The 27,895-nt window shown below is 37.6% G+C and overlaps 1 protein-coding gene across 1 annotated transcript; it reads left to right on the top strand.

The window, feature by feature from the left end:
• Window positions 1-11,813: 11,813 nt before the first annotated feature.
• Window positions 11,814-18,002, top strand: LOC111148040 (transmembrane protein 17). The gene is made up of 4 exons (XM_022504406.1): window positions 11,814-12,000; window positions 15,212-15,315; window positions 15,482-15,595; window positions 16,497-18,002. The coding sequence occupies exons 1-4, from the start codon at window positions 11,901-11,903 to the stop codon at window positions 16,773-16,775; spliced, it is 597 nt and encodes a 198-aa protein (XP_022360114.1). The 5' UTR covers window positions 11,814-11,900; the 3' UTR covers window positions 16,776-18,002.
• Window positions 18,003-27,895: the final 9,893 nt, after the last annotated feature.

Genomic DNA, 27,895 nt, shown 5'->3' with positions numbered 1-27,895 from the left:
GTGGTAAAGTATTCATGTGTATTAGATTCAAGGATGCTTTTTTCTTCAGGATAACTACAAAAGGAATAATAAAGAATGTATATTTAACAAGCTAATAGAAGGAGGCATAAAGTAATTTAAAATAAATCCAAAGAAAGCAAGAAAGGAGAGGAAAGGGAACATAGAAAAGTGGGAAAAGTAGAAAACAAATAAGGTGATTGATTTAAACCCAGATATTTTAGTAATTATTTAAATGTAAATGGACTAAAATATTCAATTAAAAGACAAAGATTATCAGACTGGATTGAAAAAACTTATATGCTGCTTACAAGAGATATTATCTTGTTGGATTTAAAAAGATGAAAGAGGGGATGCCTGGGTGGCTCAATCGGTTAAGCCTCTGCCTTTAGCTCAGGTCATGATCCCAGGGTCCTGGAATCAAGTCCCATGTCAGTCTCCTTGCTCAGTGGGGAGCCTGCTTGCCCACCTCTGCCTGCTGCTCCCCCAGCTTGTGTGCCTCACTGGTTGTGCACGTGTTCTCTCTCTCTGACAAGTAAATGCATAAAATCTTTTAAAAAAGAAAAAGATGGAAGCGGTTGGAAGTAAAAAGATGGAAAAAAAATAAACTATCAAACATTTACCAAGAAACCTAAAAGAGCACACTGTAAAGCAAAAGCATTTCTAGAGTTTAAAAAAAAAAAGACATTTTATACTGATAAAAGGTCAATTCACCAGGAAAGCATAACAGTTCTAAATTTCCAAGTTCCTAAAACATCATTTCAAAATATCATAATGAACATTGACAGAACTAAAAGGAGAAATGGACAAATTCACAATCAGAATGGAAGAAATGTAACATAGCTTTCTCAGTGACTGACAGAACAAACAGAATATCAGGTTTTGGAAGACTTGACTAATATATTTAATAAACATGACCTAATTGAACTGACATAGAATGTTTGTATTAGTCAGGGTTCCCCAGAGAAAAACCAAAAGGAGACATAGAAATAGAGATATATATGGAGATTCATTATAGGAATTGGCTCACTCAGAATTATGGAGGCAGAGAAGTCCCATAATCTGCCATTTGTAAGATGGAGACAGAGGAAAGCCATGGGTATAATTCAGTCTGAGTCTAACATAATTCATGGGATAGAAGTCCCAGAGTCCAAAGACCTGACGTTAGAGGACAAGAAAAGATGGATGTCCCAGCCCAAGAACAAAGAGAGAAAAGTCACCTTTCTGTCCCCCTTTTTGTTTCATTCAGGCCCTAACAGATTGGTGAAGGTAGATCTGTTTACTCAGTCTACTGAATCAAGTACTAATCTCTTCCAGAAACACCCTCACAGACACGCCTAAAGATAATGTTTTACCAGCCATCTGGACATCCCTCAGGACAGTGAAATTGACACATAAAGTTAATTAAACATCACAATACTGCATCCAACAACTGAAGGAAATGCATTCTTTTCAAGTGTACACGGACCTCTCTCAAAATTGACCATATGCTGGGCAATAAAGCAAGTCTCAACAAATATCAAAGGATTGGAATAAGTACACTGAATATGTTTGCCGACAATAACGAAATTAATCTAGAGATCAATTACAAAAAGGTAACTAGAAGTTTCCTAATATTTGGAGATTAAAAACAATATACTTCTAAATAACCCATGGGTCAAAGAGATCTGTATGGAAATTGGAAAATGTTTTCAACAAAATTATAACAAAGTACTACATATCAAAATTTGTAGAGTGCAATAAAAGGAAACTTAAAGGAAAACTTATAACTTCTAATGCATATATTAAAAAATGAGAAAGTCTGGGGTGCCTGGGTGGCTCAGTCAGTTAAGTGTCCAACTCTTGATTTCAGCTCAGGTCATGATTTCAGGGTCATGAGATGGAGCCCTGCACAGGGCTCCATGATTAACATGGAGTTAGCTTGAGATTCTCTTCTTCTCTTTCTCTCTCTGCCCTTCCCCAACTTGTGCTCATGCGCTCTCTCTCTCAAATAAATAAATCTAAAAAAAGATTTAAGAATCATATCCAAATAAAAAAACAGAAAATTATAGAAAGTAGAAATAATGAAATAATAAACAGAAAACACATAGACAACAGAGAAAACCAACATGCCAGATATTGGTTCTTTGAAAAGACAAATGCAATTCTAAAGCTTTGCCAAAACTGATGAAAAAAATAAAGAAGGTAAAAAAAAAAATAGTTTCAAGAAGAATAGGAGAGACACAGATATAGATCCTACCAGCATTAAGAATATACACCTCACACACACCTCACATCAGAATAGCTATTATCAAAAGACAAGAAATAACAAGTGTTGGCAAGGATATGAAGAAAAGGGAATGAATCCTTGTGCATGGTTTGTGGGAATGTAAGCTGAAAAACAATATGGAGGTAACTCAAAACATTAAAAACAGAACTATCATATGATCCAGCAATTCCACTTCTAGGTATTTATTTAAAGAAAACAAAAACACTAAGTTGAAAAGCTATATGCACCCTCATGTTCACTGCAGCATTATTTATAATAACCAAGACATGAAAACAATCTGTATGTTCACTGACGGGTAAATGGATAAAGAAAATGTGGTAGATAGACAGATAGAAAGAACAGAATATTATTTTGCCATAAAAAAGAAATCTTGCCATTTGTAACAATAAGAATGGCCTTTGAGGGCATTGTGTTAAGTACATAAGTCAGAAAAAGATAAATACCTTATGATCTCACTTGTATGTGGACCCTAAACAAATAAATAAACCTAACCAAGCTCACGGGTATAAAGAACAGATTGGTGGTTGCCTGAGGCAGGGGTAGGGAGTGGTCAATATGGGTAAAGAGGGTCGAAATGTACAAATTTCCAGTTATAAAATGAATAAATCACGAAGATGTACAGCATGGTGACTACAGTTAATGATACTGTATTGCATATTTGAAAGTAGCTATGAGTATAGATCTTGAAAGTTTTCATCACAAGGAAAAAAATCATAGCTATGCATGATGATGAATGTTAACTTGTTAACTGGACTTATTGTGGTGATCAATTTGCAATATATAAAAGTATTGAATCTACATTATACACCTCAAACTAATAAAATATCAATTATACTTCTATTTGAAAAAGGAATATAGGGGCACCTGGGTGGATCAGTCGATTAAGTATCCACCTCTTGATTTCAGCTCAGATTATGATCTCAGGGTCCTGGGATGGAGACCCATGCTCTGGGGCTCTCCACTTAGTGTGGAGTCTCTTTGTCTCCCCCTGCCCCTCCCCCCTGCTGGTGCTCTTTCTTTCTCTCCCTCTCTTTCTAGAATAAATCTTTTATTTAGAAAGAATAGAGTAAGAGGAAATTATAAACAACTACATACCAATGAAATGAACAAATTCCTAGAAATATATAATTTACCAGAGTGGAAAAAGAGGAAATACAATCTGAGTATTAGCAATAGATAGAGTATTAGCAATTAAGTGCAGCAGCACTCTTTCTAATAGCCCCAAACTGGGAAAAAGCCAAGTGTCTGTCACCATTTGTATAAATAAAATTCATGGTATATTAAAACAGCAAAATATTATGCAGCAATGAAAATGAATAGTTTTTATTTACTTCTATGCACAACAACATGGACGCACCTCACAAATGTAATGTTAAGTGAAAGAAGCAAACACAAACGACATAGAATGTAGAACTTCATTTACATAAAAATAAAATCAGACAAAATTAACCTGCAGATACAGAAATCAAGATAATAGAAATGTTAGGAGGAGGAGGAGGAGGGAGATAATGACTGAGAGGTGACTTTTGGGAGGTTTCTGGGTTGCTGGCAGTGCTCTATTTCCTGATCTGTGTGCTGGTTTCCCAGGTAGGTTCACTTTGTCAAAGCCTACACTTAAACAATTTTTTACTTTTTTGTGTGCCTGTTACATTTCAACTAAAAGGAAAAATAAGGGGCGCTCAGGTGTGCAGTCAGTTGGGCACCCCACTCTTGATTTCTACTCAGGTCTGATCTTGGGGTATTGGGATCGAGCCCCATGTGGGGCTTCGCCCTCAGCATAGAGTCTGCTTGGGTTTCTTTCTCTGTTTCCTCTGTCCCTTCCCCCATACTCTCTCTCTAAAATAAATAAATCTTCTTTTTTTAAGATTTTATTTACTTATTTGAGAGAGAGAGAGAGAGAGAGAATGAGAGAGACAACATGAGAGGGGAGAGGTCAGAAGGAGAAGCAGTCTCCCTGCCAAGCAGGGAGCCCAACATGGGACTCGATCCTGGGACTCCAGATCATGACCTGAGCTGAAGGCATTTGCTTAACCAACTGGGGCACCCAGGCACCCCATAAAATTAATAAAGCTTTTTTTTAAAATTCTGGTTTCTTAACTTGAATTGATATCAGTGTCACTGGTCTGTTTATTCAGAATCAACCATCCCACTCTCATAAAAATTATAGCTCTATTTTATTTTGTAATTACTTCTTTAAGGACTCTCAATTCACTGGGATGTAATATGAAATGGCTTTATTTTTCTAATAATCCCTCCCCACTAATTGTACTGTGGTCCTGCCATTTTCTTGCTGAGTGTCAACTCTCTTAATATCACACTTTGGCTTCATTCCATGTAGCAGCCTCTTCAAGTTATTAGGATCATCTCATTCTGGCAAGTAAGGTTCAGTTCTGTTCATTTTCAACTAAGCTTCAAACCGAATTAAAAATTATTTTTCCTTCCTTCTCTCCAGAGAGAGGCAGACACGTTTGTTATTAGTGGCTTAGAGTAGATGTGGGGGTGGGGGTGGGGTGACTGTGAGGGCAGGAGTGCTCAAATCTTTATACCCTTCCGTCGCCTTTCTGACGCTTCCCTTGTGATGTGAGGGCAAGACTAGCAACAGGGAAGTAGATCTCTTATATGGTGCCTGTACAGAAATATCACAATTCCCTCTCAATAAGGTGCTGCGCTTCCTTAGTCAACACTGTCAGACTTCTGACATCTCTACACTGGAGAGTATCCATTTTTGGCAAGTGTCCCTGGGGTGTCTCCCTGTTGTCCAGTTCTTTGAGGCATATCTTACACCTACTTGACCTCTTTCACAAGGGGTCCAGCTAGCAGCCTGTCTTAGAGAGGGCAATGTGGGCGCCTGTCATGTCCCTTCCCTCTTCTAGGCTGTCTCTCTGCTGGCCCCTCTCCTTTCCCTGGAACATTAAGCTCTGGGGTCCATGAGAGGTAAGAAGTGACACAGTCACCAGTCTCTATTCAAGTAAAGTGGGAAGATTGAGCATCTCTAAACTTTAAAAGCAATTGTCTTGAGGGCTTTTCTCTAGACTTTGAGAGAAAGAAGTAACTCCATCCCTTCCCTTACAGTGAGAATGGGGTGAAGGGAGGGAATACAGTATACTTACAAATATTCTGCTTCACAAAAGGTTTCTCTACTCACTCTTATACTTTAGGGAGTACGGATGGGGTGGTTTGGGGAATGTCTGATGGTAGGGCTGTTTGACTGTACTAACATTTCTTAGTAGGCTGGCCTAACCATAGGAGGTCCCTGAATTTAGAATATGTGAACTTACCACCTTCTGTGCACAGCTTTGGGACTTAGCCAAGCCCAGGGAATATCTCTGTTGACATCCTATTACACTTGTCTCCAACCACCTGGAACTTCTGTTAATCATCACAGTATGTGTTGGGGAAAAAAAAAGAAGAACAATTCTGTATGAACTTAAAATACAGTAGGAAAAGGAATGGGATACAGGGATAATTGCAATGATTTTCTATTTTGCAAAGCAAATTTACCTTCAAGAAAATTTGGAGAATTGTTATTCATCTACATAAATAAAAAATTCAAATTTATTTGAACTCTTTATCTATGTGTACACTTTTAATACTCAATTGTCCATTTACAGGATTTCTACTCTTACAACCTTGACGTGTTTGGAGGTCAAAATTGAACATGACTAAGCAATGTGTAGAATGTTCTTACAGACAAAAGCACACTATGTTAAAAGCACAGAACCAGGGGCGCCTGGGTGGCTCAGTGGGTTAAAGCCTCTGCCTTCGGCCCAGGTAATGATCCTGGGGTCCTGGGATCCTAGGATCAAGCCCTGCATTGGGCTCTCTGCTCAGCAGGGAGCCTGCTTCTGCCTCTCTCTCTGCCTGTCTCTTTGCCTACCTGTGATCTCACTCTCTCTGTGTCAAATAAATAAAAATCTTAAAAAAAAAAAGCACAGAACCACAATTTATAATAAGCAAGAGGTTACAATGTATCAATATTTAGTGCAGAGAGAAATATTTTATTATAGTCAACAAAAGGTTAAGATTTTCTTCTAGAAAGAAAAACATGATGGGACTTTTTACACAATGTAATATAAGATATTATTAGTATAGTAATACTATCATTACTAAAAACAGAATTCATTACTTATTCAAGAAAATGGCCACTTGCTTCTAATCAGTATCATAATTCACTTGACAGAGCTAAGGTTTCCTGAAGCAGGATTTGCTTTGCTCACCTTCCCAGGTCTGTCATTCCCATGTCCCACATAGTTTGATGCATGGGAACAGCTGTTTGCCGTTTGTCTAACATGAACAAATGCCACAGAACCAAAAAACTGTAATATACACAGCATCTTAAAAGGGAAATAATTTTCTAATAAATATGTTCAATGTGGATGCCTTCGGAGGCAAAATATTAAAGTCAGCCTTCAAATACCACTTAATATGGTAAGAAAAATTCCTTTCATGAGATTTGACTTTCTGTGTGATTCATACATAACCTGATTCTTTCTTAAAAATTTTGAAAAATATTATGAATAGAATATACTGTACTTGAGATTCAAAAAGCTTTTAATTATCCATTAACAACTTCAATAATTATAAGATTACATTTCAGGTAATTTACAGTAAGATTTTTTTTTAATGTGGATCCTAACACAGAATCATATCAGAAGATGTTATACCCAAATATATATTTTTTAGGTTTATACAAATTCTTAGAAATGTCTCACAGATCATGTTAAGGCAATAAACTGAATAACATATTCACTGTACAATACTGTTCCTGAAGTCTTTATTAGCAACAAAAGTAAGAATTTATATCTTTATTATGCCAAAGAATGATTTAAATAACTCCCTAAATCAGTTTCCTGTCATGTGAGATAATACATTATTACCAGACAACTGTGCTTCTTGTCAAAGAGAAAGAAACTATTCCACTAGACTCAAAATTTTTGTGAAGATAAATATTTAGGAAAGTAAACCATACATGTAATTAAACCCCAGTGAAAAACATTAAGCAACTATTGAAGAAGAAGTTATTATTCTGACCATCAACATTCATATAAAAAGTAAACAGTTTAACTGTATAGGGTTATTTATTAATCTTTCTGGGAATGAGTCCCATGATTTTAAGAATTAAGACTCCATAATTCTCTTTAGATCGTGAGTAATAGATCTAGGATATGGGAAACTCAAATTATATTAGTCTCTTGATTCCATGAAATTGAATTCCCTTCTTTGTTCTTCAGCATTTCACTAATGTGATTGCCTATAAATATTGTGAGGATCAAGTAACAAATTATATTTGAAAGGTTTTTTCCAATCCTTCGGACCATTTGCAACATCAATAACGACAGGATTCTTTTTAAAACACAACTTTTTCCTCTTAAAACTCTCCTCTAATATATTTTTGTGCCATCATTGTCTCTTCCTTTCAGTTGTTTCATTTTTATTTTTTAAAAGATTTTATTTATTCATTTGACAGAGATCACAAGTAGGCAGAGAGGCAGCAGAGAGAGAGAGGGAGGAAGCAGGCTCCCTGCTGAGCAGAGAGCCCCGATGCTGGGCTCCATCCCAGGACCCTGAGACCAGACCGGAGCCGAAGGCAGAGGCTTTAACCCACTGAGCCACCCAGGCACCCCCCTTTCAGTTTATTTTGATAAGATTTATTTCAAACTATGAAATGCATGATTATGGGAAATTTAAATAATAAATAAAATTTAAAGGGAAAATATCTGTAATTCTATCAATTTTTCCTCCAGGATTTTGGTGAAACAATTGTAATCTGAACAAGGTGCTCCACATCTTTTTTTTTTCCCCCAGATTTTATTTATTTATTTGACAGAGAGATCACAAGTAGGCAGAGAGGCAGGTAGAGAGAGGAGGAAGCAGGCTCCCCGCTGGGCAGAGAGCCCGATGCATGTCTTGATCCCAGGACTCTGGGATCATGACCTGAGCCGAAGGCAGAGGCTTCAACCCACTGAGCCGCCCAGGCACCCCTCCACATCTTTTTTTAATGCTAGGAAAAATCTTTAAGATAATTCACTCGGGCTTTTGATAAATTTGGTTAACACTCATGTACTGTTTTGTGGTTCATCACATCCAGTCTTTACTAGGAAAGCAGTGGAGATATTGCCTCACAGGCACAATCAAATTCAGAAAATCAAATGCTGACATGATTTCACTCCACTGTAGGAGTTTCCTCTTCATTAATATCATTTTAATAGATGTGTCAATGATAGCTATCACTAATAGAAAGCCTTTTCTATTGATATGATCTTCACATCAACCATAACAGTAAGTTACCATTATTCTCACTTTATAAAATAAAAATCTGAAATCAATTGCACAGCTCTCAGGGGGTAAAGTGAGAATTTTAGGTGATTTGATCCCTGCTCTCTCTGCTTCCAAGGGTATTTTTTTCCATGATAGCCCAAAACCTCACCATGAATATTATATTCTGCTTAACTAGGCCTGTGGTTGGGCACTTCAGATGCTCTCTCACCTTCTTTTTTTGTTTAACTAATATTGATAATGTTGGAAGTAATATCTTGGTATATAAAACTTTATTTATAGTGTTTATGATTATATCCCCAAAACAGAGCCTTAAAATTGGGATTATTGTGTTAAAGGCAGAAATATTTTTAAGACAATGTATACATATTGTCAAAAGCTTCCCTCAATGAGACAGTTCAAATTATAATTCAATCAGCAGAACATAAGGCTTCCTACTTTACTGTGCCCTTTATAAAAATCTAGGCTATTTTAATAAGTGAAAATTGATTCTTTATTGCTAAGTTTAAATTTTGAGGGAATGCTATAACTCACTGTATTTTAATATATTAATTCTCTATTCTATAGAATGAACCCTATGTAAGGACTGACTAAATCCTTGAACTAGACATGGGAAGATATGGTTCTCCAGATCTTTTATTCCCTTTATTCATTCAGTAGTCACCCAGCTCCCACTCTAGGTAGGCACTGTGCTAGTGTTCAGGATATAAAGGTGAAAGGTCATCCCCGACCTCAAAGAGCTTGTGAACTAGCAAGCAAAACAGACACAGACAATTCTAATACAGCATGACTAGCACTGTGACCAAAGTAACACAGAAAATCCTTTGAGAAACACCAAGAAGCCACTTAAGCCAGCTTCAGGGAAGTCCTAGAGCCTTTTGGAGACCTAAAGGCTTAGGTTCCATGCTGAAGAAAAGCAGAAGTTAGCCACCATTTTCCCTGACATTCCCAACCAGCATTAATTCCTTCCTCGTCTCTGTTCCTTTACTAATGTATACATAATTATTTGCTTCTACATCTCTCATCGTGCTGAGCTACTTGATGAGGAGGGACCATATGCCTAATTAGCCTTGTACAATGTCCCCAAAATAGTAGGAATGCATTAAACATTTGTTGAATTATTTTGAAATTCTAGCTATGGTGCTCGCTTCGGCAGCACATATACTGAAATTCTAGCTATGTAACTATCTCCTCCCATACCTTCATAAATATACCTTGACATTTACATAAATATGTGTAGTTTTCCTTTTGATTATAAAAGTAATACTGCTCACCACATACCAATCAGAATGGCTAAGCAAAAAGAATGGAAGATAATAAGTGATGGTGATGGATTTGGAGCAACAGGAATGCTCAGACATTGCTGGAGGCAGTAGAAATTGGTACAACCAAAAACCACTGGCAGTATCTGTTACAGCTGAGTCATACGTAAGCCAACAATTCTACTCCTAGGAATAAGCTCAACACAAATGCATGCATATGTTCACTCAGAGGAATATTGTCACCAAAAGCAGCATTATTCACACATAACACCTTCAAACTAGAAAATACACAGATACTCTTCCACAGTTGAATGGATAAACACTGTGGTATGTCAAAAACAGCAAGGAAAAAGAACCTACACTCAACAATAGGAAAGAATTTTTTAAAAATTATTTTGAGGACAAAGAGGCAGATTTTTCTTTTAAAAAGCATTTACTATATGATTACTTTTGTAAAAAGCATACAAATAGGCAAAACTATTCTATGCTATTAAATGTCAGGAAAGGGGGGCACCTGAGTGGCTCAGTCCTTAAGCATCTGTCTTAAAATGGGGTCATGATCCCAGGGTCCTGGGATAGGGCTCCCCGCTCAGGGGGAAGCCTGTTTCCCCCTCTCCCACTCGCCTTGCTTCGTTCCCTCTCTTGCTGTGTCTCTTTCTGTCAAATAAATAAATAAAATCTTAAAAAAAAAAAAAAGGTCAGAAAAGATCTGTTACAGTCACTACCTTAAGGGAATAGGAAGGGGAAGCTGCCCGGATGTGCTAATGTTTCTGTTTCTCGATCAGGGTGCTGGTTACACATGCATATCCAGTTTGTGTCCTTTTCTCTAACTATTCTATACTTACATACCTTTTTCAAAAAAAAAATTTTTTTTTAATTTATCTGAGAGAGCGAGCAGGGGAAGGGGAGCAGTGAGAGAGGGACAAGTGGACTCCACGCTCAGCTCAGCGCAAAGCCCTACTCTAGGCTCCATCCAATGACCCTGAGATCATGACCTGAGCAGAGATCAAGAATCCCGGGCTTGAGCCACCCAGGCACCCCACTTAAATACTTTTTAAAAAAGTAATATATCTTGGGGCGCCTGGATGGCTCAGTGGGTTAAAGCCTCTGCCTTCCGCTCAGGTCATGATTCCAGGTTCCTGGGATCGAGCCCCACATCGGTCTCTCTGCTCGGCTGGGAGCCTGTTTCCTCCTCTCTCTCTGCCTACTTGTGATCTCTGTCTGTCAAATAAATAAATAAAATCTTTAAAAAAAAAAAAAAGTAATATATCTTATTTGAGAAAAAGCTTATTTGAAAAAAAGATACAGAAATTTTTGAAGAATTTTAATCACCCATAATCCAGAAATAAATATTAACATTTTGGATTATTTCCTTCTAGTCTTTTTTTTTTAAGCCACAGCACTTGTGTCACTTCCTCCACCTCTGCTCCTCACATATTCACACACATACACACACATTTTGCAAAATTAGGTTCATTTCTACTTAGTTTTTCTTATTTTTTAATTTTTACTTAAAGCTAAACCATTTAATCAAATATTCATTGCAAGCATTTTTTTAAGATGCAGCACTATATCCCATCAAATGTGTATATACACACACACACAGTTCCAGAAATATATATTATATATTACTAAAAATATCTTATTTACATACCTACACAGTATATGTTAATAATAATAAAAATTTAACAATATATATTCCTGGGAAAGGAACCACCAGGTCGTGAACATTCTTTAAGCTCTACATTCGTTCCGTATTTCCTTCCAGAAAGCCTGCATCCCACCGGCAAGGTGTGAGGGCTCCTTGTATCACACTCCAACCTCAGGTCATTCATTATTACTTCTATTTGTTTTTAAGATGCTGGGGCTCACAACAGGACTATGGAATCTGCCGTCCCGCACCCGGCTGAAGCGCTAGGCAGGACGCGACTCTCACCGCACCTCTCCTTTCCTGGCGCTCGCGCCCCCCGCCTCTGCCCTGCAGTGCGGCCGCGCGTGCGCCTGGGCCCCAGCATCTCGCACCGCCAGTTGCCGTGGAAACCGCAGAAGGAGGCTGCGTCTGCAGACCTAGCTGTAAGCTGTACCGAGGCCCGGGCATGGAGCTGCCGGATCCGGTCCGCCAGCGGCTGGGAAACTTCAGCCGGACCGTGTTCAGTGACTCCAGCCGGACGGGGCCAGAGTACAGCGAGGGTCCGGGTGAGTGGGCGAGGCCCAGCACAGCGGGTATGGCCTGCGGAGGTCTTGGCGCCGGTTTTGGAGCGGCCAGATTTTGCCCGGCCCTAAAATGGCGGTCTCGCCTTCAGCTGGTTCTCCGCAGTGCGGGAAGCGCCCTGGAGGAGAGGCAGAGCCTTGGGCTGGGGCGGGGGCTGGGACTGGATAACTCCAGGCCTCTATCCCAGACAGGTCCTAAGCTGACGGTGCTGCGGCCTGTCGGGCGAACTGTAAGCCGAGCAGCTGAGGTGGCGCCAGCCTTCTTCAAAAACTAAAAATATAAAATCCGCCTTCGCAGCACATGTCCGGTTTCGCATCCTCTGCGAAGGCCGACGGTTTTTCCCTCTGCGACTTCCGCCCTGACTTTTCGGGCAGGGATGGAGTGAAAACAGCCTGTCTCCCCTTCCCACTCCCCACCCCAGTTAAAATATCTTATCCTTTTTTTCTTTTATTAGCAAAACAAGTACATTCCACCGCAAGTCCGTTTTCTGATGGAAGAGATGGAAAGAACTGCTTTTTTAAATGAGTCATTTTAAAACCGCTATCCACTTGGGCATGGCAGCTGCCACATTAGCATCGATTTCAACAATCTCGCCCCTTCCCTGCAGTCTCCAACCTCCAACCCCTATGCCCCATGTATAACTCTTACCCTAAATCTGGTAACAAAATACCACGATGCTGCATTCAACTTGAGGGCAAGTGATCACTCAGTTTCCTCTAAAACCGTTTTTCCTTTCTTAAATCATGATAATAGCATACTGTCAACCAGATCCATGTGGTTTTTAATCACTGAACTCTGCTAGGGAATAGAAATTTTCCCCTCTTGCTTAGTTTAGGATTTTTAAAAGAGAGCAGAGGAAAGTAAAGTCCCATAATTGCATTGTTTTCACCCTAATTTAGGCCTCTTCAAGATTTAGGATGTACAAAGAAAAACATGATGTGAAAAATGAGGTTAAGTTTCTAATTCTAGAGCTAAGGCTTAACAGGCACTAAAATTTGATGATGCACGGTATCAGGGGTCAACAGACATCTTCTGTAAAGGGCCAGATAGCAAGTATTTTAAACTTTGCAGACCTTAGGTCTCTGTAGCATCCATAGATAATGGTAAATGCATAGATGTGGCAGTGTTCCAATAAAACTTTATTTATGGACACTAAAATTTGAATTTCATATGATTTTCAGTGTCACCAAATACTATTCTTTGATTTTTTTCCCCCAACCATTTAAAAATGTGAAAAACCATTTTTAGCTCACTTGCTATACAAAAACAGGCAGCTGGCTGGTAGTTTGCCTACCCCTGATTTATATAATGTTTTAATTTAAATTCCGTTTACAGAACTCAGCTTGTACTTTTGCAAAATTTAGTAAATTCATGTCTTGTGCTTTCAAGGTTCATTTACATATTAACTTGATTTTCAATTGCATGATTATAAGTTTGAAATGCTGAAATACAGACAGCATAACTCTTAAGATGCTCATGTACACAATTTCTAACAAAAACTTCTTTGCAAAATTTGACTAGTTTCTGCTCCAAACATATTAAAATTTTCAGCTTAATTAATTTATCATTTTTTTCCCACATTTTCTTTCTTGTGAATCAGAAGTTTGATTATTTGCACTGTATTTACAAATGCACACCATTACAGTATCCACTGACCAAGAGTTTTACTGTTGTTATGAAAAAAAAAATCCTAGGTTAGTGAGTTGCCTTCAAGTTCAACAAATTTTAAGAATTCATTCTTTTATCAGTGATAATCTAAGAAACAAGAATAAGCAAAGTAAAAAAATAAGTATTATCAAAAGTATAGCATAATAGCAGAAAAAAGCTAAAGGAAACCTTGCTGTGAGGGACAATTATTTCTTATATTTTAAAATTATTAAATGATAGATATACTCAGCTGTGGAGGAAAAAATCTGTTTTTAAGAAATTTTAGAGCCTTTATCAATTCTTAACATTTAGGTCAATTGATTTCAAAATACATATGTTTTTAAATTGTTAAAGTTTAGTCAAATTTAGGATGTATTTGTAGGGCTTGATTTAAAAAATCAAAATTTTAATTTGGGACCCTTCTCCCTTACATAGAAGCATAAGGTATCTTGCAATCAGCCTTAGATAAATGAAGCTCATGTATCACAAATGGCTACATTGATGTCTTTATGACAGTATGTTTCCATTAATTCAGCCACTCTGCTTGTTATGTACCCGGTATAAAGATTTTAGGTTGTGTGAGGGTCTCAAATTTGGGTAGAATGTAGTCTGTGCATACAATGAGGCTGTGTATTAAGTAAAAAAGAAGGAAAGGGGACTAATGTTATCGAGTGCCTGCTAAGTACCAGGTGTGGTGGTGGTACGGTGAAATATCTGACACTGTCACTAATCCTCAACCTGTGAGGTACTTTCATGTTACCATTTTACAGATGAAGAAATTGAGACAGTTTCTGATTGAGAAATTAATTTAAAAGGTTCAATAACTTATCCCAAGTCCGGCATTGAGGGTTACAAGGGTATTTGAGGAGTCAGGAGTTTACTTGGACTCCAAACCTCAATACCTCTTCAGCACACCAGACGTGTCTAGAGTGAGCGCTTGTGGTTCTTTGCTAACACTTTGTTATACACAGGTTAGAGATAAGTACCTAGAGGGGAAGAGATTTCTGTGGGGATGGGACAATAGGATCAAGAAAGGATTTGTGGGAAAAATGGCATTAAATTGGATATTAATGAATGGGTGGGATTAGGGTATGCTGAAGAGGGGTGTGGCTATAATTTAGGGGGATTAATTTTTGTATAAGATTAGTTTATATGTGAGAGATTAGTTTTTATGTATTTTATGTGTTCATTTTATAGGCTCTTTACATAGAACTCCACAAAAGAGGTAATGATCATTATTATCTGTTCAAAAGGATTCAAACTGATAGTCCACATTTAATCTGTATCAGTGGTAGTGCAAAAAAGTCAACAGGCTGTAATGGCAAAAATGATAAAGTAAGTGAAAAATATGAAACATACCCCCAGGAACCCAGTATATGAATTAAATAATATTATGATGAATATTTCCTTTCACTGTCAGTGATTATTAATAGGCTTAAAATTTGGAGTTTTGTTAAACCAATACTGTAGTTATTAATTTTAAGAAACTAAAGGACTTACAGGCCAGTGACCAGGATGAAGAGTTTGTTCTTTTTGTTTCTTTTGTAGATAATGAAATGGTGTCCAGTTTGGGATTGCAAATGTCACTTTATTTTAACACTTACTTTTTCCCACTTTGGTGGATAAGCAGCATTATGATGCTTCAGATGAAGGTAAGTCTATGCTTTAATACTTCCACTGAGATCTCTTCTGCCCATCCCTGGCATTGTGACGTTGTCAATAAAATTAAAGTTCTTAATATTTGTTTTCTATTTCAGGTCAGTTTTATTGTATGTGAAATTTTACAAACATGTTTATTTTTGTGCTTTTATTTTTTAGTATTCAATCTTGCCTGATTACTACAAATTCATCGTGGTCACTGTTATCATCCTAATAACCATAATTGAAGCTATCAGGTTGTATCTGGGCTACATGGGGAACCTACAGGAAAAGGTAGGCTCTTCTTCCCTTTGTCTCCAGACTACATGTTAAGGCAATATGGTTTTCATACTGAGGAAAAGGCAGACAGAGGTGGTAGAATGAGCAAAGGCCTGCCTCCAACTTTACTATTTTTGTCGCCATAGTCTGTTTGCTGAACCTCTTGAGCCTTGGTTTCTTTGTATATAAAATGGGAAAAATATTTATTCCAAGGTTTATTGGGATTAAATGAAATAATTTATACAAAGTAACTGAACATAGTAAGTTCTTAAGAATTGACAGTTTTCCCTCTTCTCTCCAGTCTTGAAAATACTTGGTCAACTGAAAATGTTTAGATCCTGATTATGGAAATGGGGGAAAATTATAAATTCAGGAATCCTGTGCCAGGCACATGTTTTCTGAATCATCATGCTGCCTAAGCGTTTATAGTTACCAGAGCTTAGGGATAATGCCTAAAGATTTCTCTGGTTTTCTAGGCCTTTCATAATTAGGTCCCACCCATGAGCCTCACTGTATTTCTTGCTATTTCCTAACCCAGGCATCCATTCCCGGCTGATATGTTGATTCCTAGTCATGCTCATTCCACATTTTTGCTTACTTACTTTCTTGCTTCTAGTACCTTGGATTCTTTCTTTTACCTACCCTAATCACTCTTGTCTTATTTCTTGTAGTATTTAATTCATACCTCTAAGTGGTGCATTTAATAATTCACTAAGGCATATCATTCTAGCATTGCTGCATTAGCTGCATCAATTCGTTTTCACTTTTAATCTAGACGGTAAATTCTTTGAGGACAAGGACCATGTTATACTCCCTTTGAATTACAGAGCTCATAAAGCAGGTTCATAGTGCTGATCTGTGTAAACAGAAGACTGTCCTTTACTGATCTGATTACTCTTACTGTGTGTCATTGCAGGTTCCTGAGTTGGCTGGCTTTTGGCTTTTGAGCCTTTTATTGCAGCTGCCATTAATTCTCTTCTTGCTCTTTAATGAGGGCCTAACAAATCTGCCCTTGGAAAAAGCGATACACATCATCTTCACTTTGTTCCTTACTTTCCAAGTTGTTTCAGCCTTTCTTACCCTGAGGAAAATGGTAAATCAGTTGGCAACTCGTTTCCACCTCCAAGACTTTGACCGGCTCTCTGCATATAGAGGGGGCATGAGAAGAATGAGATCCTGTATAGAAGAGATTTGACCCAATGCTGTTGAGTGAAAAACTCCAAGATCAGCTCTTCTACCAGACTGTAAGAGGAAAACCTCAGAGTTCTAGCAGGAGAAGGAAGACAAAGCAAGTGTTTTGAACTGTATATTCTCTAGATCTGAAATTCCAAAGTTGGCGGCAATGATGAGACTGTATATGAAAGTAGTAAGTCAACCCTAAATACCTAAAGCCTAGATATCGTCCACATGGTGCCAATTATCTTAATATTTTTGTCGTTGACTTTTCAGGTGTGTAGATACCAGTGCTGGTAGTCACAGGTTACCAGCTTTACAGGACTATTTCTTGTTAGCACCCAAAACCACAAATGTGTATATTTGTTTTAAACTTGCTGGCTGTCCATGTCTTGGCAGTACATCTGAAGCATAAGGCAATTCTTGTCAATATTCTGGTGTATTAAACTATATTTGTAAATCAAGGCACCAAATTTTCATGTCTGCTAAGATTAAATTCTAACCCTCCTCTTAGCTTTTATGTTGAAGTTTAAAAACAGGTGGATTATCATGGTATTTTGAAAATCATAAAATTGTAATTTTCATAAAACGATGTTCAGTATTTATAGTGGTGGTATGCAAGATATCTTTATAATAAATTATGAAATACTGATGTTAAAGTATTTGCAACAAATCATTCCTGTCTTGTATAATTCTGTTGGGCTGTGGGTTTATTATTTTTATTACAGAGTTGTTAGGGAAGAAAAGAGAAAAATATATCCATTAGAGAGCCGTTTATGTAGTGAGCACTGCACTAGGCACGTTAACCCTTGTGATCTCATCTACTAAATCATTGCTCACTGAAGAACTCATAGCCAGTAAATACACATGAGGCTTGATTTGAAAAGCAGGGTTCCTCTTAATACACAATGAGAGCAGAGATGAATAAGGGGACTATACTCAAGACCTTAAATCAGGATGTCCCCTTGCTAATGGGAGAAATCTATTTAAGGAAGTTCTGTTGAGAATAAAGCTGCATGGGTGTATCTGAACATTATTTTCAGTGATTATTGGATTGTCTTCAGGATATAATATTTTCTTTCCTACAGAGAAATGTGCCTTTATAAGTAATGTATTTTACTGAGAGACAGTTGTGGCTACAATAAAAAGTATTCCTTTCAATTTTCCTTTTCTATAATTCAGGCTCATCCTAGTATCCCCCTGTTTTGCCTTATTCATTCTTTTATTACCTACTTTTTGAAAAATTTTTTGAAAAATTTGATAATGTTTTTGCTTCTATTAGTTACACCTGACTAAACTAATTATGCTAATTTTATTATTTCTGCTTCCTACTATTATATATGAAGTTCAGTCAAAGACTTCTCCCTGGATGCACTGGCCGTTTAACTTCTCCCTTCTACTAGAGTTGTTACTAAGTATACTCCAATAATTTGAAATTCAAAATACAATAATGTTTGGATATTTTTTTAAAACTTACATTTATTTGCATTTGTTTTCAGTTGGGAATAGATAGGTGATTCTATAAGAAAATACAAAATAAGAACATTAAGTCTATCTAGCAGATAAATCAAGGGATGATCAAGAAAGACTAACATTTCTTTACAGAGTTTTATCTTAAATATCAGAGCCTCTGATACATTTAAACTTTAATTTAGTTTTAAAAGATTAATAGCTAAAATATTAGCATCATAATCAAAAAAATTTAAAGGCTATAGAGATTTTGGTTAAAATGAATTTGATTTATTAAAATTGTCTACAAATTTTTTTTTTTTTTGCTGTAGCAAATATATTGCTTAAAATGCAAATATAATAAGGGTGGGGAAAAGAAAGTAAGAAAATCAATTGAGAACATGACCAAGTCTTTTGTTCTTTCCCTCTAAACAATGAAACCATGATTTTGCGTCAGGCTGAACCAGTATTTCCCGTTGGAGGATACCTGGTTCCCTATGGAAGCATATGAAAATTGAGGGAGAGAAGATATTTACATGTCAGCACTTTGGGAGTTCATGCAGTCCTTGTTTTTATTTTATTTGAATAAGTTCGTCTCTTCTTAATTCCTACTACATCTTTCTCTCTAGGGGTCCATAACACTCTTCTGAAAATTTCTAGTTAGGATGTTGACCTTCAGTATTTTGTCTTTCACATATTTTTTTATTCCAGAGGCTTTTTCTCATCACAGACAAGGTGGATGCAAATTTCTGTGGATCAGAATGATTTTTAAAAATCTTTTATTTTTTTTTTTTAAGATTTTATTTATTTACTTGACAGACAGAGATCACAAGTAGGCAGAGAGGCAGGCAGAGAGAAAGAGAGGGAAGCATGCTCCCTGCTGAGCAGAGAGCCTGATGTGGGGCTCGATCCCAGGACCCTGGGATCATGACCTGAGCCGAAGGCAGAGGCTTTAACCCACTGAGCCAACCAGGTGCCCCAATCAGAATGATTTTTAAGAACTGGATTTTCGTCGTCATATGTTTGAAGTTCTAGTATGTGAAAGGGCATAGTGGAGGGTCCACAAACAACTAAGACCGCTCCTGGTGCTCAGGTGTGTGATGTAGGAGGTACAATATTTGCAAGACACCCCTAAGTTGGCCCTTCATCAACATTACTTAACAGATGCCATTCCTCCCATGGTCAGAGCACAGGAAGAGAACGTGGTTAGGGCTGCTGGGGGTGTAGTTAGACACATCCATGTTTGTGCTTGCCTGTGAACAAGAACAAATGTACTGTCAGGTAGGAGAGGCAAATGAGCAAATGAGTGATAGCACAATATAATGGGCACTGCGGGATTACAGAGAAGGGACATAGAGAAGATGGAGAATCTGGGAACCCTTCCCAAACAAAGGAACACTCGAGAGTTGAAGAATGTGTGGGTAATAACTGTTCATTTCAGTATGAAGAGATAGAAGTAACAGTGACTTGGGATACAGTTTCAGGTATTCCATGGAGTTTGCTGAAGCTGGGGGAGAGGGTACATGAGAAGAAAGAATACAGAATAAGGTAGAGAAGCTGGGGAGCCCCTCATAAAGATTTTAATACTCTGAATTCCTGAGTGTTTTAAACAGTGGAGTAGCACAGATTGAGGTTCCAGAAAGATCTCTCTGAAGACTGTGGAAATGGTTTGAAAGGTGGGACCAGATGTTGATTTGACGAAGTAACTTTGGAGAAAACAAAGTTTTTTAAAAAATCATTTGCATTTTAAAATAGGTGTTGAAAAGTTTTTCCTAACGCAATTTTTTTGTGGATTACACACGATACTAACCACAAGGACGCCCTCACTGTGTTATTGCCCCTCTGCCTGTTGTTAGTTTATCACTGGACTTAAATAGACCTCTATCTGAAAATAGCCTTATGCATCTTGTTTGACATAAGCTAAACAGGTTCTTAATTTGCATCAGTTAAAATTATAGCTTTTCAGGGCGCCTGGGTGGCTCAGTCAGTAGGCGTCTGCCTCCAACTCAGGTCATGATCCCAAGGTCCTGGGATCAAGCCCCATGAGCAGGGAGCCTGCTTCTTCCTTTCCCACTCCCCGTTTATATTCCTTCTTTTACTATGTCTCTCTGGGTCAAATAAATAGAATCTTATATAAATAAATAAATAGATAAATATCATAGCTTTTCAAAACTCAACTTTTTTTTTTTTATTTTTTTTTTAAATTTATTTGACAGAGAGAGATCAGAAGTAGGCAGAGAGGCAGGCGGAGAGAGAGGAGGAAGCAAGGCTCCTTGCCGAGCAGAGAGCCCAATGCGGGACTCGATCCCAGGACCCTGAGATCATGACCTGAGCCAAAGGCAGAGGCTCAACCCACTGAGCCACCCAGGTGCCCCAAAACTCAACTTTTAAAAGAAATTTAATCAAGATTTTGAGAGTAAAGAGAAATCATCTCTAATTCCACCACCCTAAAATAAGAACTTCAGCAAATGTCATGCTTCCTTGCTGTTTTCCCTTTGTACATTTTAAAAACATACCGTGATCACTGGCACTTACAATTTTGCACTCTTGCTTTTCTAAAAACGTAAATATTTACCCATCTTTCTACCTGGTCACATAGCCATCACCTTAACTGATTGCACAATATTCCATCAAAGAGATAGATGCTAATTTTTAAACTTCTATTATATATTTGCATTGTTTTCTTCTTTTGCTTTAATACATAATATTATAATGAGCATCTCATGTATGTTGCTTTTTCCACATCTTACATGATTCTTTAATAAGCTAGATTCTCAGGAGTGAAATTGCTGTATCACAGGGTATGAATATTTTTAAGGACTCTTGGTGCATGATGCCAAATTATAATATCCACTTTCTGCCATTTACCCCTCAGATTTCTAAAGATAGCACAGCGAAAATTTGATAAGGACAGACTTATGGACCTTCGTTACATATTCATCTTTGTATTTCTAAGTAACTACCATAGGTACACTAAATCTCCTAAGGAGGGAAAAAAAACAAAAAACAAAAAACTAAAAGCTGTGAAAGAAAAAGTGCAAAGAATTAAAAAAAAAAGATTTTTGAATTAAGGGAAAACTGATAAGGGACAGGAAAAGGATTAGGCAAGCTGGTCACAGTCAGCAACAGACAGTGAGATGTGACACAATAAAAACTGGGTCATTGAGTTGGGACAGCCCTAGGACATAAAAAGACTGAAATGAAGTAAAGCTCTGGATTACTTTGTTCTTGAATATTGAATTTTTTCAGAAGCATGGGGCATGAAATATTATAGTGATAAGCCAAGATTGGAAACATAGCCAAGAAAAAGAGGTCTTTAAGGGATTGTTTAAAATGTGCTGAAGGAATAATTTGGTTTAGTCTTAAACGGCTCAAAAAGTAAATTGACATAAAGCTTTTGCATAGCAAAATAGGCATGGAGGCAGAAAACAAGGAGGCAAGGGGAACAGTGTACCCTATTTGTAAATTTGTTACAATGTAAAATATTAGATTTTGGTCCTAGAAAATGCTCCTCAGAAAACTTCAATGCTGCATTTTTTAAAAGTGCAACCAACACTAATTTATTATGGATATACATCTTTATTCCAGTTTTAAAAGATTGTTAATTTGGAGGCTTTAACTCAATTTAAAAAATAGTTAATTGTAAGAATCATTCTAAAAATCTTTTCCCCCCAGTGTTGAAGCATTTAAAAACACTCAGGCCCTGGAAAGATGTATTTAAATACAATGTTTTGTATTTAACACCATGTTTAAATTTGTCCTGGTGCTGTCATAGATTTACATCTTTCTAAAAATGAGACCAGTCAAGAGAGTATAGAACTCTCAAAAACAAGATAAAAACCTGAGGATAGACAGAACGTATATTCTATGAAAAACCAAAGACACTCGGAAATTGATCTTATCAACATGCTCAATCTAAACAAGAGGCTAGAAGCAGCTTTTTAACCTCGTGAGGTATATGAAATCACAGTGCATATATCACGGCTATTAGTCCTTCCCTGCTCTGCAGACCCAAGTGTTTAGCACTAGGTTACATTAAAAATGCAGATTTTTAAAAACACCAAGAATGTTCTCTTAATTTTTCAGAACTGTAATAGCACTATATTCGTCTGATAGGGAAGTGGTATCGTTGATTAATTTTTAAAGGTTTCTAGTTCCTGACCCTGAGTTATTCTAATCGAAATCATGTTGGAGATACTGCTCAATATTATAGCTTAAAAGAGAAAAAAATGTTTGATAGTCAAATTCAAAATCAAAATTCAAACTCCAAAAAAATGTTTGATATGTACATTTACTAATTGTTTTTATAAACGCTTGATTCACTAGTGCCTAGAAGGACTAAAATGATCACTAGAGAGGGTGGAAGTTTAGGATTTGGCTTCAATAGTTTTCCAAAAAAAAAAAAAAAAAAGAAGAGCTGGTAAGAGTCAATTTTTTGCTGTTCTGAAAACTAGAGCTCCCTATGGTCAATAAACCCTTGCTAAGGAAGGCAGCTGACCAGTTAACTGTTGACTGTTCAGGAATTTACAAAGCAGGGCAACAAAGGATGTTCATCCTTTTTATTTTTAGTATGCTGTGATTTCATTCTGCAAAGTAAATGTAATTTATTTAGCTCCAACAATATACCATCTACTATGTTTGATATTTCAGGACAAAAAGAGAAATAGGAGTGAGTCCTGCCCTTCTAACCAAGGCCCACAGGAGACAAATTTAAGGTGATCATACTGGCTTAGGATAATATTGCATTAGAGCAATATAAAATATGAAGATAAGTGAGGAATCCTGTCTAGGAGGCAGGATGGTCTTTAAGATAGATGGAACAGCATGGGCAAAGGTACAGACATTTGAAAATCTAAGGCCTGAACAGAACCAAAAATACTTTGGTGTGAATAAAACATAAGGTGTGCAGCAAAGGTCTTGAGATGAGCTGGAAATATTGGCATCAAGAGGTTATCAGTCTTTTATATATTATAAAAGTTTGAACTTTTTACTATGGACAGTGAATAGTGCATCTATATTAAAACAGAATTAGAAGGCATTGTTGCTGTATTTGAAAATGATCGAAAATTGAAAGGGAGAGCTAATTTGATAGGTGATACAGTATCATTTCAAAAGAACCTCCCGTAGTACCTTCCCTCCAGTTGTGCTTATTGAGAAACCTAAAATCAAATCTAATCATGTTGCTCTTCTCCTCAGAATTCCAGAAGACTCTCCATTTCCTGCCACATAACACCCAAACTCCTTAGTGTGGCACAAAGGGCCTCCTCCCCCTGTCCGGCCTCCTCTTGCCACACCTCCAATTCAACATCTGCAGTCCCTCCAGTGCACCACTCTGGATTTTGCCTATGAACCTCGTCCCTGCACACAGCAATCTTTGCTGGAAGTAATCTTACCCACATGCTGAAAGTCTATACCTTTTCACGGCCTGGCTCCACTGTCATATCCTCTTTGGAAATTTCGCACTGTCCCCTACCTACTTCTAGGTAACACTTGTACGCTTTTTTTTTTTTTTTTTTAATCTCTGTTGCTCATATTTTATGACTGCATCTAAAATAATTTATTATATGTATTTTTATATTATACTCCTGCTACTTAATTGTAAGGTCCTCATGGCAAATGTTTTTATTCATCCTTGTGTTTCTAATGTTCAACACAGTATAAGTGTCCAATACATATTTGGTAAGTGAATAAATGGACTTAGTTGATGGAGTCAGTGTTGCACAATGGTTAAAAGGTGGCTTGAAAGGTTAAAAGTGGCTTCAGAGGCAGAATGACTTATGCTCAAATGTTTTTCCATTTATCAGCTTGGTCAGGTTAGTTAACTTACCCGATCTTTAATTTATTCATCTTTAAAATGGGTGCTCAAAGGGCTTTTGTAAGAATTACATGAGATAAACATCACGACAAGCATTCATAAATGGTATATATTCTTATTACAATTTAATATTCTAAATTTCCTGAGCAAATGAGCTTCTGCTAATTCTTTCAACTCACTTTGTTGCTTTATAGGACCATAAGCTTTACCCTCAGGCTTCATTAGGCTTTGATTACCTTCCTGTAAACTGATAAGAGACTTAGTGATATTGTATAATTGGAGCTATATCAGGTCTGAGTACCCTAAACACTGAGCATAGGCATAAAGCTTGCCCTTCCTATAGAGCCAGGTTCATTTAGGAGATCAAGTTATAGTTGTAGAGATTGCTTGGAAAGCCTCAAAAGAAAGGAAATTAGATATTGTTATGTTTGTTTTATTTCAAGCTAAAAAAATTTTTTTTTTAATTTAAAAAAGTTAGAACACATAAAACAAGGCAACAAGGATGTTTTAAACAAGCAAATATATATCTATTAGGGACATTCCACTAAAATAGGTCAAATTCCAGCTTTTGGTTGTTGTTTTTCTTTTCCTTTCTCATGAGGCAGTGATGATCTCAAAATTGTAAAAGTCTTTAGGAGTCATTGTTGATGTAGGGAGGTGAGATTAAATCCATTGTCTCAGGAGGACAGCTAATTTTTTTGGTGTTCTCAATGTGGGCTTAGCAGTTTTATCCTGGGCTTTTCTGTCCAGAAATTCAATTTTAACTAAGAGACTCAGAAGGAGTGACCACACAACTAAACTCATAGAAGACTGATGTATAAACCAGGGTCTATCACAAGACAAACTACCAATGCCAGTATATTTCCTTCCTATAAGAAATCTTTTTAAAAAGCCAAATTATAATCAAAGTTGCTTATTAATCACAAAATGGAAGAAATGGATGTTCATATCATCTAGCTATGCTAATTTGAGGTACTCACCTCTACTCTAGAGATGTGTCTGCCTAGAAACTAGCTACTTGAATCCATGCTGATCACGGCTCCCCCCCCCTCCACAGGACTGGGTGTTGGCATGAGCAAAGATGTCATGGTGTGTGTAGAGAATTGCAAGCAGTGTGTGTAATGCTCAATGTATGGAGAGAGAAGAGAGATACAGATGAGGCTGAAGAAGTAAACAAGACCAGATCATGGGATGTAAAGACCAGTAAAAAGGAGTGGCGAGGACCACAAGGATTTAATAAGTGGCTCTGAGAGCTGGGCTGGGCTATGTGCAGCGATTCCAACCTATGTAATTGCATCATTTTCTATAGCTATCTGGGTAATCTTGGACAGAAGGTAGATGGTTACACTGATCCAGAGTTAGACATATATAAAGTAAATGCAGTGGGAAAACAACAACACAGAGATTTCCAGGGGTTGCTGAGGTGGTACAAGGAATGAACCATGGCATCTCTACTAGACAGACGGGTAAGTGGAATCATGAGAGATAATCGGCAGACAAGGGTAGGGCAGAGATTTTGATGAGTACCTGTCTCAAAAACCATCTTGACGACAAGAATCAGGTCTTTTTCACTGTATCCCCAGGGTGGGAGACCATGCTTGGCACATTGTAGGCTTTGAATAACACGTACTGAACACACAGATAAATGAATAAGCCAAGCATGGTAGAACTCAGAGCTTCTGCCTCCTGGTCTTAATATACAGTAATTTCTTTAATCGGTAAACTCCCTAGAAGTTAGAAATGCCACATTTACTCATACCTATTTTGGGGGCATGAAAAATAATTCTAATTTTAAAACCAACAACCACTCTCACACTAAGAATAAACTTGCAAATTTGGCTGGACTCCCAAAACTAATACAAGCAACAGCCGTCATTGAATTGAAGGCCTGCTATGTATCTGATGCTGCGTGCTAGGGCTTTATCATAATCTCATTTGATTCTCCTCACAACTCCGTAAAGCAGGAATTATTCCCATTTGATAGAAGCTGAAACTGGGACTTGGGAAAGGTTAAGGAACTTGTCCCAACTCACACAACAAGCAAACAGAATACAGGATTTAAACCTAAGCCTGTTGGGCTCTAAAGACCATGCTTTTTCACTAAGCAATTCTCCCTCTCTCCAAACACATGCTCAGAAGATGTATTTCAGTTGACTTAGGACTGTCCAATCTAGAAGCCAAAGCAGGAACAATGACACTATTTCTTAGCCTTGCACCCCTAGACCTCAAGGGGTCAAGGAAAGTAGTTTAAAAAAAGGTGGGGTCCACAAATTACTGTCATTTTTTTTAATCGAGTAACATGTTTACCTATAGAAAGGTTGATTGAGCAGGCCAACTAAAAATCTGGGTTTTAAAATGTTACTTAGAATTGCACTCAGGGTACAGTCTTGATCATTTCAGGACAAAGTTGACTGCAGTTACAGAGATGAGTATTTGATTAATTTTCTTTTAATGAGGAACACTTTTCGGTAGATGAATTAAAAGAACTGTCATTTTCTGAAGTAGAGCCTTGTGAAAGCACTTTTCATGTGCTATCTTTTATTTTTTAAAGGTTTTATTTTTTTATTTGATAGAGATCACAAGTAGGCAGAGAGGCAGGCAGAGAGAGAAGGGGGAAAACAGGCTCCCTGCTGAGCAGAGAGCCCGATTTGGGGCTCGATCCCAGGACCCTGAGATCCTGACCTGAGCTGAAGGCAGAGGCTTAACCCACTGAGCCACCCAGGCACCCCTCATGTGCTCTCTTATTTACCCCTCCGAGGGATTATAAGAACTGCATTATTGTGGGGTGCCTGGGTGGCTCAGTGCGTTAAGCCACTGCCTTTGGTTCAGGTCATGATCCCAGAGCCCTGGAATGGAGTCCCACATCAGGCTCCTAGCTCTGCAGGGAGTCTGCTTCTCCCTCTGACCTTCTCCCCTTTCATGCTTGCTCTCATTCTCAATCTCTCCCTCAAAATAAATAAATAAAATTTTAAAAAAAGAACTGCATTATTGTATTGTTACATTATATAGTAATAATACCATTTTCCAAATAAGAAAAATGGAGTATCAGAGAGGTCTCATAAGTGAACCAAGATCACATAGCCTGTAATTAGCACAACTGGGATTCAAATCGCGGGACATTTGATTCCAAAGCTTTCTCACACGGTTCTACGGATCCGCTGTGGTCCTGTTGTTGGGCAGGCACGGAGGGCTCTGAACAGTTAGACACTGTTCAGGATACTTAACGGTCTAGTACTAGCTTTCAACACTTGGAGTGCAGGAAAGTAATCAAGAGGTGCTTGGTGGGGGAAACTCTGGGCCCCACTGGAGCAGATTCTATCCCATTTCAAAGGGTCAAGGGGGTCCAGAGCAAGAACCCAGTGTTGGAGCCAGAAAGCGGCAGGGCTTAGAAAGCAGCAGGGCTTTTAAAGCAGCTAATCATGAACATTTGCTTCCTTTTCTCTCTTCCCTTAGAATAAACCTGAAAGCTACATTTTATAAAGCAAAATTCCTACCAATGCAAATTAATGAAATACAAACTTAGAGCTCACACAGATGCTGACAAAGAAGAAAAATGGTCATATGGGGTAGTCGGAAATGGATTTTGAAAGAGGCAATCTGAATCATTGGTGGTTCTGTGCCAGTCAAGGGACCCACGTACTTTTCTGTTTCTCTGAGTAATGGGTTGATTATTAAAATTAACTTGAGTCTTACAAATTTATTACTCAGAGTGTTTTTAAATTATAATCTTAAAAATATGAGGAGTTGCCAGATCTTACTCAGTGTTTCTACCGCAGCATTTATGAGTTTGTTTTTTAAATATCAGAGTTAAATATTTTCTGACAATTTTTGGTCCTACAGAAACAAAAAAGAACTCACCAGTCTTAGATTCCATAGAT

This window comes from Enhydra lutris, unplaced genomic scaffold (genome assembly GCF_002288905.1).
Source record: "Enhydra lutris kenyoni isolate GAN:26980312 unplaced genomic scaffold, ASM228890v2 scaffoldscaffold18, whole genome shotgun sequence".
Lineage (NCBI taxonomy): Eukaryota > Metazoa > Chordata > Mammalia > Carnivora > Mustelidae > Enhydra > Enhydra lutris.
This window is presented reverse-complemented; position numbering and strand designations above follow the sequence as displayed.

Bases quoted from the DNA above. Each gene is read 5' to 3' on its own strand.
- LOC111148040 (XM_022504406.1), top strand. From the start codon at position 11,901: ATGGAGCTGCCGGATCCGGTCCGCCAGCGGCTGGGAAACTTCAGCCGG. The intron at 12,001-15,211 runs GTGAGTGGGCGA...TTTCTTTTGTAG, and splicing joins AGAGTACAGCGAGGGTCCGG to ATAATGAAATGGTGTCCAGT. The intron at 15,596-16,496 runs GTAGGCTCTTCT...GTGTCATTGCAG, and splicing joins TGGGGAACCTACAGGAAAAG to GTTCCTGAGTTGGCTGGCTT.